Source organism: Thunnus maccoyii, chromosome 4 (genome assembly GCF_910596095.1).
Source record: "Thunnus maccoyii chromosome 4, fThuMac1.1, whole genome shotgun sequence".
NCBI classification, from domain to species: domain Eukaryota; kingdom Metazoa; phylum Chordata; class Actinopteri; order Scombriformes; family Scombridae; genus Thunnus; species Thunnus maccoyii.
In genome coordinates this window covers 32,875,403-32,889,135 of record NC_056536.1, presented here as the reverse complement: position 1 = coordinate 32,889,135, position 13,733 = coordinate 32,875,403, and the positions used below count along the sequence as shown (strand labels likewise).

Here is a 13,733-nt window from a genome sequence, read left to right as displayed (position 1 = left end):
TTTGAGCTGCTCAGCTGGAAAGAAAAATAGACTGTGGTTTAAAAACGGATGTTAAGGTGGATCTGGTGGATTATTTTTATGACTCAGAAGTCTAACTTTTGATTTTTAGGGGAAAGAAAGTACTTTTTGCATATTTAAAAGTTGCATAGTTTCTTTGCTTTAAAGGTGCTATAAGTAAGAATTTTAGTTTAAAGCATTCAAAAATTAATTAAAATCATCAACAGAACATGAAGAAATAACAGTTTTGATGTCATGTCAAAGACGTCTATGTATCGTGTTGCAGAGATATCTACTGAAGTTAGCATGCTAACTAGCTAGCCTCGTCCCGTCCTGTCTTGTAATACCACTTTATACCTCAAGAGGTGATAATGAGTCAGTGTAGCATGAGAGGATGAAGAAACGCTGCCTCGAGGGCGTATTCCAACCTCCTGTCAATCATACTGACGATACTGTTAGTCAATAAATCGACGGCTGAAGAGCAAAACCTCCGATCTGAAAAATGCACTTTTTTGAGAAAACTAAAAAAACTTGTTTCTTGCAGAATTCTATTTGTTAAGGATACCCAACACATAATACACTGTTTTTGGACTATATTATTATATTATGTGTTATAGATATTAATGCCTCCCAAAGTATAGAGATAGGAGCTTTTGCACTGCACCTCTACAAAACGATGCTCTAAATTAAGTTAATAATTAAAATAAAATTAAAAATAAAATTAAGTTTGTTTTCAGGTAAAAAGATGTAGTAAATGTAATAGTTACTACATTGTAGTATAATAGGGTCAGAATTCCTTAAATTCAGTGTATTTGTTTCCTCGTCCGCTGGAGATGAATGTTCAGTGATTCGTGCTGTAACCTCTCTACACACTCAGGGACTCTGTGTTGTGTTTTTGTTTTGTTGTGTGACTTTTCTGTCACATCGAAGGGCGGGATTATCTTGATTATCTTGCAGACAGACTGAATATGAGCAGCCTTCCTTGTTCTCATCATCCAAAGTGAAATCTGCCAATCAGAAGGTTTTGCGTTTTGGCCATCGAAATGCAACAGTAAACACAACGATAGCTGAAGCTCTTGGCAAGCGACCGTTATCACAACCACCCGCTCCTAGCAAGAAAACACGTTCGGCGGCAAAGAAAACAAGTGATAGAAGTAGAAGTAGAAGATATCGGCGTTGTTTTCCACCGCCGGAGACCTGCTCACGGCTGGTTTGGAGTGTCGACTATAAAATGAACAGGAAGCCAGTTCTTACATATAGCGCCTTTAATGGTGGAAGAGCCTTTATCAGTTACATTTGCATTAATCCGACAGCTAACACAATAAACTGTCCTGTCATTGATGTCTGTGGCTACGATCATGTGATTGCAGTAAAACCAAGTGACACTAAGAGATATCCAGAGGACACAACTAAGCTTAAAGTTTACTGTGTGAGGAAATATAGAAAACTCCAGAGTGCTGACAGAGTCATAGTAATAAAAACTTGTCTTCCTTCCTCTCCGCAGGATCAGTATCAGTTCATTTTCACGGCTGCAGCCTGTATGTTCGAGCGAGTCCTGCAGGCCGCCGGTCGTCAGCGCTACCCGAGTCTGCCTGAGGTAAAAACACAACAAGAGAAGTCGTCACATTTACATTCTCTATGAAGGGTTACTGAACGAGTGTGTGAGAGGTAGAGGAAGTACACAGCTGCAGAAAGAGGAAGTGATCCCACTTCCTGTATGCAAACTGGCTGCTGCAGAGAGTTTGAGAGCAGATCATCCAGAGCACACAGAGAAAAGCAACGTTTAACAGGAAATCCACCGAAACTAAAGTAAAACTAATGGACGCCACGCTTTGAAAAAGGTAGGTCCACCTTTAACCTTCACTGCATCACAATAACATTAACCTGAAGGAGCAGAGTGCAGTTAGAGAGGTGATACACTCACATCCAGGCAGTCATCAAAACAAACCGCCATAAATAACATCATACATGCAATAACACTTTACTTCAGTATTTCCATTGTATGTTACTTGATATTGTATAAAATCAGTGTGTAGCTGCCGTTTGCAGGACTTTTACATGTAATGGAGTATTTTTACATAATGCAGAAGCATACAGCGAGCACATCATGTTGTTGAATTGCTATAAAAAATAGATTCTTTGTCATTAAAGGCTCAATCGGTGATCCAGATGTAAAACCAAACCGTAATATTGGGAGCTGCTTGTCAGTCCTTCAAATTTGCTCCCAGAATGCAGAGAACAGCCGCAGCCGACTGTAACTGATTTGTCCACAGAGTTGTGGTTTACACCAGTCCTTTTTAGGTACAACGTGAATCACACATACAGTACAGAGATGTGATGAGAAGACCGAGAGGCACACTGAAAACCACTTTCTAGCTGATGGTTTACCTCACCATCTCATCCTGATATAACCTTGTTTCTTCGTTTGTTTGCGCAACATCTGATAGAAGATAAAATATAAAAAGTCAGATAAAACTTGTGTTGGCCTGCAGCTGTTTGTGTTTCTGTTCTGGTCCGACAGACTGTAGTTGTGGAATTAAACCAGTGTTCAAATTCTGTTTTTAGACTTAATTTCAGTAGCTCACGTTGTTTTATTAGCGTAGATTCTTGTATTTATTCTCTTATCTGCAGCAGATTTGTGAAAAAGTTTTGAAAGTCAAAATAAAAGCCAAATATTTTAGCTGAAGGGCCAAATTTAGCCCACGGGCCGCTGTTTGCCTACCACTGGGTTAGCCTTTTTATATCTGTGATATTTTATTACGTATGTTTTATAAACTGCCGTAAGACTTTATTCCTGTAACTTTGTTTTTATTGTTTGGGGGTTTTTTGTGTGTGTGTATATAAAGCACTTTGTAACATTAGTTTTGAAAAGTGTGATACAAATTTTTTTTAAAAATGAGGAAGATTGTGGTCACAGTTTTAAAATAAAAGACAGAATGGAAATGACATAATAGATTAACTCCATGGTGGTTATTGTTGCCTAGCAGCCGAGTACAGACATGAGGCGTCACATAGGCAGAGCGGAGCAATGTTTCCACTGCATCACTGCATCCATACTGAGATAATGCAGTCAGTTAGTTATGCAGAGTTTAGAAGCTTTATTAACAGGATCATGGATACACAGTGATGTCATTGATTTATTTTAATGTGCAATGTAAAAAAAAAACACACACACAAGGTTGCACCGCTGCTGCTTCTGTGCTTGTATTTTACAGTTCTATGTCGTTTTTACCTGTTAGAGAGCTGCGTTAGCCGCGTATAGACAGAATAAAACAGAGGGGTGTGGTCAGCGTAGCGGCTTCAGTTGATTATAACGGACGGCGCTCTGTCGCGCCGCGTCTGCGCCCGCTGTACTTTGGCTGTAAGGAAGTAGCGACTTTAACCTGCACCAAACCATCAAACCTAACCAGACGTTAGCCATAGCGCTGTGACTTCATAAAACATCATTATTGTTTAACAGTTTTATAAAAGCACAGACAGACGATGTCGTCCTGCTGATAGAGGCGCCAGATTAGAAAACGCAGCTATGTGTCGTTCTGGAGTCACATGATCAAACCACAGATCTGCTGTGATTCTCAACACAGGATAAATATGTGTATAAATGTTTAGAGGAGAGTTTCTGAGCGTTAGCGATGTGACAAAAATATTGAAAAAAAGTTCATATTAATGGATTTTGTAGCTTCTGTTATTATTATTTGTTCCTCGTCTTACTTCCATTCGGGGGATAATCATGCTCTCAGTTTTGGAACTACAGTTCCCATAATGCTACAGTTCCCATAATGCTTTAAGGGATATTCAGGGCCTTTATTTGTATTTTGAATCAGCTATTAGCAGTTCCTGTTTGCAGTGTAGAAATGTCTGTACAGGACGTGTAACTGTCACCGGATCACTTTGAAGAAAACTTCTGTAGTGTCTTTTCCCTCCTAATCAGGTTTATTTGCATTATACATCAGATGTCTTCTGGGTGTGTACGTGACGCTGAATATAAAGACGTGAGTTTCATGTCTGTGTGTTCAGATTTGAGTTGTGACTCAAAGAAAGAAAAGAGTCTTGACACCGGTTGCATGTCACACCTCTCCTTCACAGTCTGAAACTCTGCTGTGATGTGTGAAAGTCAGAAACGCTCCGTGCTCTTATTTCACAGAGCTGCTGGGCTGCAAAAACATATAGCATATTTATTTGCAATCAACATGTAACAGTTTGTGCACAAAAAAAAAAAAAGTAACCCACCTGCTGTTAGAAAGAAGAATAAATGAAACTAAACTGAAGTGTTTTCTGTTTGTTCACCAGCTCAAGATACCGGAGAAGAAAACCATAATAAAATCTGCTTCCTCCTCCAAGAGGTAACTGTCTGTCTGTCTGTTCCGTTTATCTGTCTGCAGCCAGAAAGACAGACAGGCAGGTGTTAAATTAACGCTTTCTCACCCTCCTTACCCATTCCTCCATGCCTCCATCCCCATATGTTACCATGTTACCATGGAGATCGAGCAGAGAGAGGGCAGAGGAGGAGGAGGAGATGGCAAATGGAGAAGAGTGCAGAAGAAAGCAGAAATGAGAGAGAAGAAGAGGAGGACAAAAATACAATGTGCAGAGAAAAAAAAAAGGGGGGAGGTGGAGGAAGAAAAGTGAGAGAGGAGAGGAAACAGGTGAGGAAGGAGATGTAGGAGGTGAGAGGAAGGAAAAGTAGATGGAAGGGAGAAAACAGGAAGAGGAGGTGAAAAGAAGAAGAGTGTAAGAGTGTGAGGGAGGAGAGGAAGAGGAGGTGAGAAATGTGAGAGGATTCGCAGGAGGAAACACAAGAAGAGGAGGAGAGGAGAGAAGGAGAGGAGAGAAGGAGAGAGAGGAGAGGAAACAAAAAGGAGAAAGCAGAGGAAAAGAGGAAGAGGAGAAGAAGACTTTAGTTTTACATCATGTGCGGCTGCTCTGGTTAAGCCACACCGGTTAGCATATCAGTGTAACCATGGCGACTTCCAGAGCAGGAAGTTGAGAGAGGAGTGACTTCCTGCTGAGATGTAAATACGCAGCAGCAGCATTAAAACCGTCATCAAGTAAAACAACAGTCAGGAGCTCAAATGAAACATGTTTTTTCTTGCTGTAATCATTCCTCCTGTTCACACTGATCCCTTCATAATGACCTTACAATGGAAGTGATGGATTTAAAAGTTTATCTGAAGCTAATATGAAGCTTCAGCGTCCAAATAAGTCAAATCTAGTAGATATCTTTCAACGTTACAGTCTTTTTAGTGCCAAAGTCCCTCTTTACACAGACACTTCCTCCTATTTATGATTTACAAGCAGTATATAAACAGCTCATAAATGGTTTATAATGTAGTTGTGTATCTTCAGGAGGAATCTTGCTGTGGAAATAATCTTTAATTGAATTTACAGGTGTTTCTGGTTAACAGGATTTTTAATAAAGCAGAAAACAAACTGTCCACACATATTCAGATCAATATGAAAATGCTTCTTTTTATCCACATGTGGACCCAGTAACAGTCAGAGAGACTCTTTCATGTGTTGTCACAGTCACAGGAGACACAATGTGCTCGATCCTGAATCATGAAACGAAGCCATGCTGCTCAGCTTTCAGAACGCTGTGTTCTTTATTCTGCCACAGAGGAAGTTTAAAAATAAAAATCACTTCCTTCCAGAAATGTAAAAAAAAAAAACCCACAGTTTGAAGTTTATGTGCTGGACTTGTTTTCTTATATAAGCGAGTATTCTTTATCTCATCTCATCTCTCTCTTTCTCTTTCTGTGTGTGTGTGTGTGTGTGTGTGTGCAGATTGTCGCAGCCGATTGTCATGAACGATACGTACGCCGTGGTTAATAAACCCAGACACCCCCCCTCACCCTCAACAAGCCCCGCCTACTCCACTGTAACCACAACCAGACCCAGCGTCGGCAACAGGTACAGAAATATCTGACGTTTACTGAAGCACTTTACTCTAAATCAGAGATAAATACTGTTTAATATCCAGTACATTTATATACCAGTGGAGGTATAGTTAATATTCAGTTCAATCAACAAAATGTGACGTTTTATTACAGATTTAACTCTTTAAGTATAAAGTAATTAAAAGTTCCACCTCGACCAGCCATACTGTAAAATGCAGCTTAATCATAAATACATCAGTGATAATAATCCAATAATAGAATAAATTAAAGCTATAATGTAATTATTCCACATTAAAATGTCTAAAAACAACTAGACCTATGTTATATATGTTGTTGAGTTGTGTACTTCCATTATCCCAAATGTTTCCAACAATGTTCAAACCCAGAGAAATCTGTAATTTAATCAAAGTAACGGACCGTTTCATTTGGTCGCCTGTCGATGGCGTCATACCTCCTCTACCAAAGAGTAAACACGCACCAGATGCATACGGTGGCGCTGTGTTTGTCCGCTACAATGGCGTCTACCAAAGAGTAACTTACACACATACAAGATAATACATCGGCGTTGTGGTTGTTTGAGAGAAACTGTCATAAATTGACTTCTTTTCAGTTTTAAGCCACATTTTCATGATAAACGTTTTAGATTTTGGTCATTTTTAACTATATCTTTTAACCGGATGAAGGATCTTATTTACCGGACGTCTGGATCTTAAGTTAACAGAGAAATAAACTGTACAAACGTTAGCAGCAGCTAAGCTAACAACCCCTACAGGAAGTCTGGTGCTCGCTAAACATTGTCGGAGAAACATTGATTTTTTTAGGTGAAACAGCTTTATTCTGTATTTTTAACGATTTTAATCTGTGTGTACGTTTGCTTTTGGAGAAGAGGAGACCTCCTGGTAAAAACCTGCTAAACGTCTGGATCTAAAGTTATAAAAGAAATAAACTGAGCAAACATTAGCAGCAGCTGAGCTAACAGCCTGTACCGGACGTCCGGTGCTCGCCAAACATCGTCGGAGAAACACTGATTTTTTTTAATGTGAAAAGATAAATAAGGAGTTTTTAACTGAAAATCATACAAAGATATTCCAGCAGAGCCCCAGAATATAAATATACACCTGGAAATGTGCAGAGTATGTCTTCTTTAACAATTAAATGGGTTTTGGAGTTCGTCTTCAACTAATGCTTCAAATCCAGGATGTTAGGACGGGGCTTCAATTTCTCCTCTTTTTTCCCGGTAAAGTTTTTGGGGTTTTTTGTCAAAGACTTTTTCTCTTATCAAAATATTGAGGATGTGATATGTTGTACATTCCATTTAAAGCAAATTTGTGATTTGTAACTTTTGGCCTACGTTAGCTTTATTTGACTTGACTTGAGGTGGTGAACCATCTGTGGAGCTCCTCAAATGTGTAAATTAATGGACTGTCAGTTCGAGAGAGGAGTGAACCTCTGACTGTGTGTTACATAATAAATGTAGACACATACAAAGTCAATGGAAAGACATGATGAGATGCAAATTAGGGAACAATTTGAATAGGGATGGGTTTCAATAACCAGTTCCATTTTGGATCCAGTTCCCGGTTGTCAGAGTACCCAGAACCGTTAAGCTCTGACACTAACAAATCTCTTATCAAGGCTTTTATCTCTTCCTCAATCTTTTCATTGGTAAAGATCAATAGAAAACATAGAAACATCATCATCCTCATCTCTGGTTAAACTGACAGACATCATCAGCAGCAGATTAGATCAGCTGTAGATAATTAACGTGTGTTCTCTGGTGAATGTGTCTCTGCAGCTGCTATCTGTATTCACACAAAGATTGTTTGTGGATAAAGACGCGTCACTCTGTAACACCGCTGTGCAACCGCCAGTGGACTGTGTGTTTCTGTAGTTTGACAGAGTAGAGACCAGTGGTGGAAAGTAACTGGTACATTTACTGTAATACTTTAACTACATCAAGCTCATAATACTTATGTACTTTTACTGAAGTAGGGTTTTTCATGCAGGACTTTTATTTGTAATGAATTTCCATCTCATAAATGATGCTGCTCAGATCATTTTCAGCTCGTCAACATTAAAAAAAAATCTTGATTCAATATTCAGACGCATCCTGGTGTTTCCAAGTGTTTCTTACTTGATGCTGTTTGACTCCCAGGTCGCTGCCCTCCTCCCATCACTATGACAACGACGTCAAAGGAGCGTCTGCAGCTCCTCTCTACAGCACTGTGAAACCCAGAGCTAAACCAAACACTCTGCCCTCGTCTGCCACGCCCATCTACGACACAGCAACATCAGCCAATCACAGGCCGGGGGAGGGACCACCGGCACTAGGTAACAATGGAGAATATCAGCTGTTTGCAGGTAACAGGAGGAGGAGGGAGGGGGAAGGGGGGAGGGAGGGAAAAAATGGAAGTAAAGAATGAAGGATGTGACCTGACTGTCGTTTCCTTCCAGCTGAACGTCATTCATCAACAGATGATGATTATGAAGATTTCTCCACTTCTGTGACAGACATCCCCAACATGTGCTCACGTGATGGCATCGGTCAGTTCACCTGTACAACCTGTCCTCACCTGTCAAGGAACAGACTGTCATTTTGGGAAATCTTTGTCTTACTGAATTGTGCTAAGCTACACTAGCAGTTTCCCCTTACTTTGAGTCTTTGTGATAAGCTAGGCTAGCAGTTTCCCCTTACTTTGAGTCTTTGTGATAAGCTAGGCTAGCAGCTTCCCCTTACTTTGAGTCTTTGTGATAAGCTAGGCTAGCGGTTTCCCCTTACTTTGAGTCTTTGTGATAAGCTAGGCTAGCAGTTTCCCCCTTCTTCAAGTCTTTGTGATAAGCTAGGCTAGCAGTTTCCCCTTACTTTGAGTCTTTGTGCTAAGCCAGGCTAGCAGTTTCCCCTTACTTTGAGTCTTTGTGCTAAGCCAGGCTAGCAGTTTCCCCCTTCTTCAAGTCTTTGTGATAAGCTAGGCTAGCAGTTTCCCCTTAGGCTACTCAGTGCCATGCTATTGGTCTGACAGCCCATTATTCTGGAACCCAGTAGTGTGAAAAAACTTCCCATTGAACCCAAAGCCCCAAGTCCAACAACCCGTTATCCTGAGAACAAAAGCCCACTGCTCCAAAAAACACACACTCTCCCTCCTCTCTTTTGTGCCTAAACTTAACCAGGCCTTAACTAAAGCAGTGTCGCACCATTGTACTGGTTTCTGCCTGACAGACAACCGATAACCCCTGCCAAGTTGGACAAAACACTAACAGATGACTATCCTCTACCTCTGACCGAGGTTTCGAAAGGGTTCCCAAAATCTACACGCAAGACTGTCTTAGCCTGCTTAGGCAACCAGAGTGCAGCCTGGCTTCTATAATCACCAGCTGTCGTTGAACCGCGCTAACAGGCCTATTTAGTCAAGTATGTCCTTACAGCTGGGTCACAACAAAAGTGTGTGGGTGCAAATAGGTGTTGGAGGTTTGAAAGTACTCCAGGACGGCCTTCTAACAGGTCATCACTGGAGGAGGCCCACTCTGAGACCCACTCTTATTAATTTTTAATATAAACAAATTTAAAACTCATGTCAGCCATATCCCACAGGAGACGTCTTTTTCTTACGTGGGGGACTAGAGAAGACCTCAGAGATGAGCACAAGTCAGGAACTTTGGTTGGAGTGTATAACAATACAAACCAGTTTTATTTGGATTTTACAAACGTGAGTAATACAAAATATAAAAAGGAGAATACAAAAACTTTAATATGAAAGATGCAAACAAGAAAAAACCCTCTCTAGGACTTAAAGAAGTTATAGAAGTTATAAAAATGCAAAATAGGCAAACTGGGAAAAAAAGACCATCTGTCACGGCCCCGAAAAGACCAAAAAAAAGCCCCTCGGCTCTCTTATCTTTATTTTTTATATTCCCCTCCCATGCTTGTAACTTTCCTACACCCATATATGGTGATCTGCCAGAACATCTTCCTGGCGTTGATAAAACGATGACATTTATTGGTTTGTCACTTAGAACAAACAGTTTGAAACATTGACAGCTAATACACCTCTGCTCTTTTATATTTGAGGTTAGGCTGTAGGGGTTTCAGCCTGGTACAGGAAACCACAGCTTCACCCTGGGCCTCAAGTTCCTCTACCGGTTGTTTATTTCCTAGGTGATTGTTTACCTTTGTCGAGTCTCGCTTTGAAAGTTCAACTATAGTTTAGCACAGATATGTGTCTATGGTCAGACTTATCACCAATTAAAATTAAATAATTTAATCACAGGTAGGTTTGAGAGGAGTTTGTCTCGGCCACATATAGTGGAGCTTTCAACACCATAAAACATAGATCTTCTTTAACAAGCACATCAAAATACACTAAGATATTAAGTTTAATAATATGTTAATGGAGGCTATGATTACGCAGACAGTAGGAAACAGTTGAAGACTTTATTTGCCTCGCCGTCAGTCATTTAAAATGTACATTAACTCATCACTTTTCACAATTCACTCAGCTGTTCTGATAAATTCGGCGTCATGTTTCACAAAGCAGAACTCTGATTTAATGAAATCACAAAAAATTGCGAGGACGTGCTGACTGACGGAGTTTCGGAATGTCAAACAGTAACGTCACATCTTACTTTATTCAACTTAGGTCGCAGAAGAGCTGTTGAAGTTAAATATCAGCTGAAATGAAAAATCTTTCTTTAGGAGTTGTACAAAGTCTCACATTATGATTTATACGTTATCTGTTAAACTGAACAATATATTAACGGAGTCTGGAGAGCAGGAGTAAGGCAGGCAGTCACTAAACTTCAACCCCAGAGTGTGTGTTTTCACAGCAATGGACCTTTGGAGCAGTGGGCTTTTGTTTTCGGGATAACGGACCGTTGGACTAAGGGCTTTCAGTCCAGTGGGACATTTTTCAAACTACTGGGGTTTCGGAATAATGGGCCTTCGGACGAATGGGTCGTCCCTGGCTAATTTGAGTCTTTGTGTTAAGCAAGGCTAGCAGTTTCGCCCTACTTCCACCATTTGTGCTAAGCTAGGCTAACAGTTGCCCCCTATTTCCAGTGTTAGTGCTGAGCTAGGCTAGCAGTTGCGCCGTATTTCCAGTGTTAGTGCTAAGCTAGGCTAGCAGTTGCTCCGTATTTCCAATGTTAGTGCTAAGCTAGGCTAGCAGTTTCCCCCTATTTCCAGTGTTTGTGTTAAGCTAGGATAAGTTTCCCCTTATTTCCAGTGTTTGTGCTTGGCTAGGGTAGCAATGTACCCCTATTTTCAGTGTTTGTGCTAAGCTAGGCTAACCACATCCCACGCTTCTAAGAGATGAAACTAGCAGACAGGTACACCTGAACTGTTGAACTGCTCCTTTAACTGTGTTTAACTATGTTTTGTGTATTTTGAGTTGAACTGCGTATCTTAATGTGTTTGTGGTATTTTTCAGGATTTAACTGTCGTATTCAGAAGCCCAGAGGACCCAGAGATCCTCCTGCTGAGTGGAGCCGACTGGAGAGATGAAACAGCTGAAGCGGTTCAACTGGACTTTACTGGTTTACAGTCAACTGTCAGACTGGATTAGTGCATTAAAGTGAACAGTGAGGGATTATTTTGAACTGACTTTGACTGAGACTGGATTTATGAATCTGCTGTGTGATACAGTGCTTATAGAAAATCGTCATACCCCTTTGACTTTTTCCAGCTTTATTTACAAATTTAGCCTAACAACATCAAGCCAATGAAAAAAAGGCAACAGATCTGAAAATTAATAAAAATTGAAAAACTAGAATAACAGGGTTGTAAAAGTCATCAGTCCCCTGATTTAAGACTTCATAGAGTCATGTCTTACTGTAATTACAGCCATCAATCTGTTTGGATATATGTCCCTACCATCTCTGCACAACTAGATTGGGGAATATGTAGAACTGTTCGAGTTTAGTCAGATTCTGTGGTGAACGGCGATGGACTGATCTCTTCAAGTCCATCCTCAGATCGGTTTTAAGTCAGGACTCGGACTTGGCCCCTCAAGGACATTCACCTTCCTATCCCTAAACCACTGCGTTGTTCTTTTGGCGGCATGTTTAGGATCGTTGTTGTGTTGGAAGGTGAATGACCTGCCCATCTTCAGCTGTCTAGCAGAGGGACGACTTGGCAAAATCCATTTTCCCTTCAGTCTTAACCAGGTGCCCAGTCCCCGCTGAAGAGAAACATCCCCACAACATAATGTTGCCACCATGGTGCTCCACAGTAGGTATGGTGCCAAACATAGAGCTTGGAGTTCAGTCCCAAAAGTTCAATCTTGGTCTCATCTGACCATAGAACCTTTTTCCACATGGCGGCAGAATCTTCCAGGTGTGTTTTTGCACAACACAAACAAGACTGAGTGTAGCACCTTCTCAGAAAAGGCTTCTTTATTGCCACCCTGCCATACAGGCCAGCTTTCTGTAAAGCTTGTGAGATTGTTGTCACATGCACAGACTGACCAGTCCCAGCCATAAAGACTTGTAAGTCCATTAAAGTTGCCTTTGGCCTCTTGGTAGCTTCTCTGATCAATGTCCTCCTGGCTCGGTCATCCAGTTTGAACGGATCAAAGCAAGGTTTTGTTGGTGCCATACGGTTTCCACTTCTTAATGATGCTCTGAACGGTACTCAGAGGGATAGATAAAGCCTTCAGAATCTTTTTGTTGCCTCACCTAACTTTACAACCTAACCAATGACTTTATCCCGGAGGCCTTTTGAAAGCACTTTTCCAACCATTGTGAATTCTTTGCAGTACCGTGAACTACTAGTAGTGAAATCCTCAAGAAATAGCTGGTTTTTCTGAAGTAATCAAAATCACTGTGATTGATGTCAGGTGGGGGGCAATTAGCCTGGCGTTTGATCTGGAAGTTGATTGGTTGCACCTGAGCAAAGTGGGAAAAACAGTAAAATTCCCCAAAACTACTGTATCTCTGAACTATGTCTTTAACCAAATCACACGCATTGGGGTTATTCTACATGATCTCCTCTTGATAACTGATGTAATAATTTTCCACTTTCATTCACTGAGCCTCCCCTGAAACTCCCTCGGGGGAGGCCCACCTCCCACTCTATGAACCTCTGGTATACTCTAAGGGGCTGATCACTTAACCAAACCAGACATTTCACTAATTCATTTTTAATAATTGTCCAGAATTTTTTCGCTTTGATGATGAGGGTTATAATGTGTACATACAGCTCAAAAAAGTTAGATTTAATTTATTTCCATTTCCAGGATGTAACATGACAAAAGATAAAGATATTCACAGGGTTTGATGACTTTCTATAGACACTGTAAATGTGCAGATGTGATCTATGGTTCTGTCACCAGCACATCTTTATGCTAAACATCTGTGTTTGACTTGAATGTTTTTAAAGTTTTATTCCAAGTGTGTGTGTGTGTGATATTTTGATTTTCAGTTCTGCAAATTAAACTCTAAACACCATCCGATTAAATCCCTTCACAACAACCACTTTAATCTGGACGTCTTCTTGTTCTTCACCTTGGAATCAACCAGTGTTGGAAGAAATACTCAGATCCTTTACTTAAGTAAAAGTACCAATACAGCACTATAAAAGTACTCTATTAAAAGTCCTGCTTGAAAAATCCTACTACAGTAAAAGTACATAAGTATTATGAGCTTGATGTAGTTAAAGTATTGCAGTAAAAGTACATAAGTATTATGAGCTTGACGTAGTTAAAGTATTGCAGTAAAAGTACATAAGTATTATGAGCTTGACGTAGTTAAAGTATTGCAGTAAAAGTACATAAGTATTATGAGCTTGATGTAGTTAAAGTATTGCAGTAAAAGTACATAAGTATTATGAGCTTGATGTAGTTAAAG

At 40.3% G+C, this 13,733-nt stretch overlaps 1 protein-coding gene across 2 annotated transcripts in view; it reads left to right on the top strand.

The window, feature by feature from the left end:
* ptpn18 (protein tyrosine phosphatase non-receptor type 18) overlaps positions 1-13,367 on the top strand; it is a 34,134-nt gene extending 20,767 nt beyond the window's left edge. Inside the window, exons 11-16 of one of the 2 annotated variants that reach the window (XM_042409344.1) lie at positions 1,502-1,594; positions 4,288-4,340; positions 5,782-5,907; positions 8,050-8,225; positions 8,349-8,438; positions 11,318-13,367. In XM_042409344.1, the coding sequence (XP_042265278.1) occupies positions 1,502-1,594; positions 4,288-4,340; positions 5,782-5,907; positions 8,050-8,225; positions 8,349-8,438; positions 11,318-11,391 (612 nt within the window). In that variant the 3' untranslated portion in view covers positions 11,392-13,367. Of the gene's footprint in view, positions 1-1,501; positions 1,595-4,287; positions 4,341-5,781; positions 5,908-8,049; positions 8,256-8,348; positions 8,439-11,317 lie in introns of both variants that reach the window. The other variant, XM_042409343.1, reaches the window with a different exon arrangement.
* Positions 13,368-13,733: the final 366 nt, after the last annotated feature.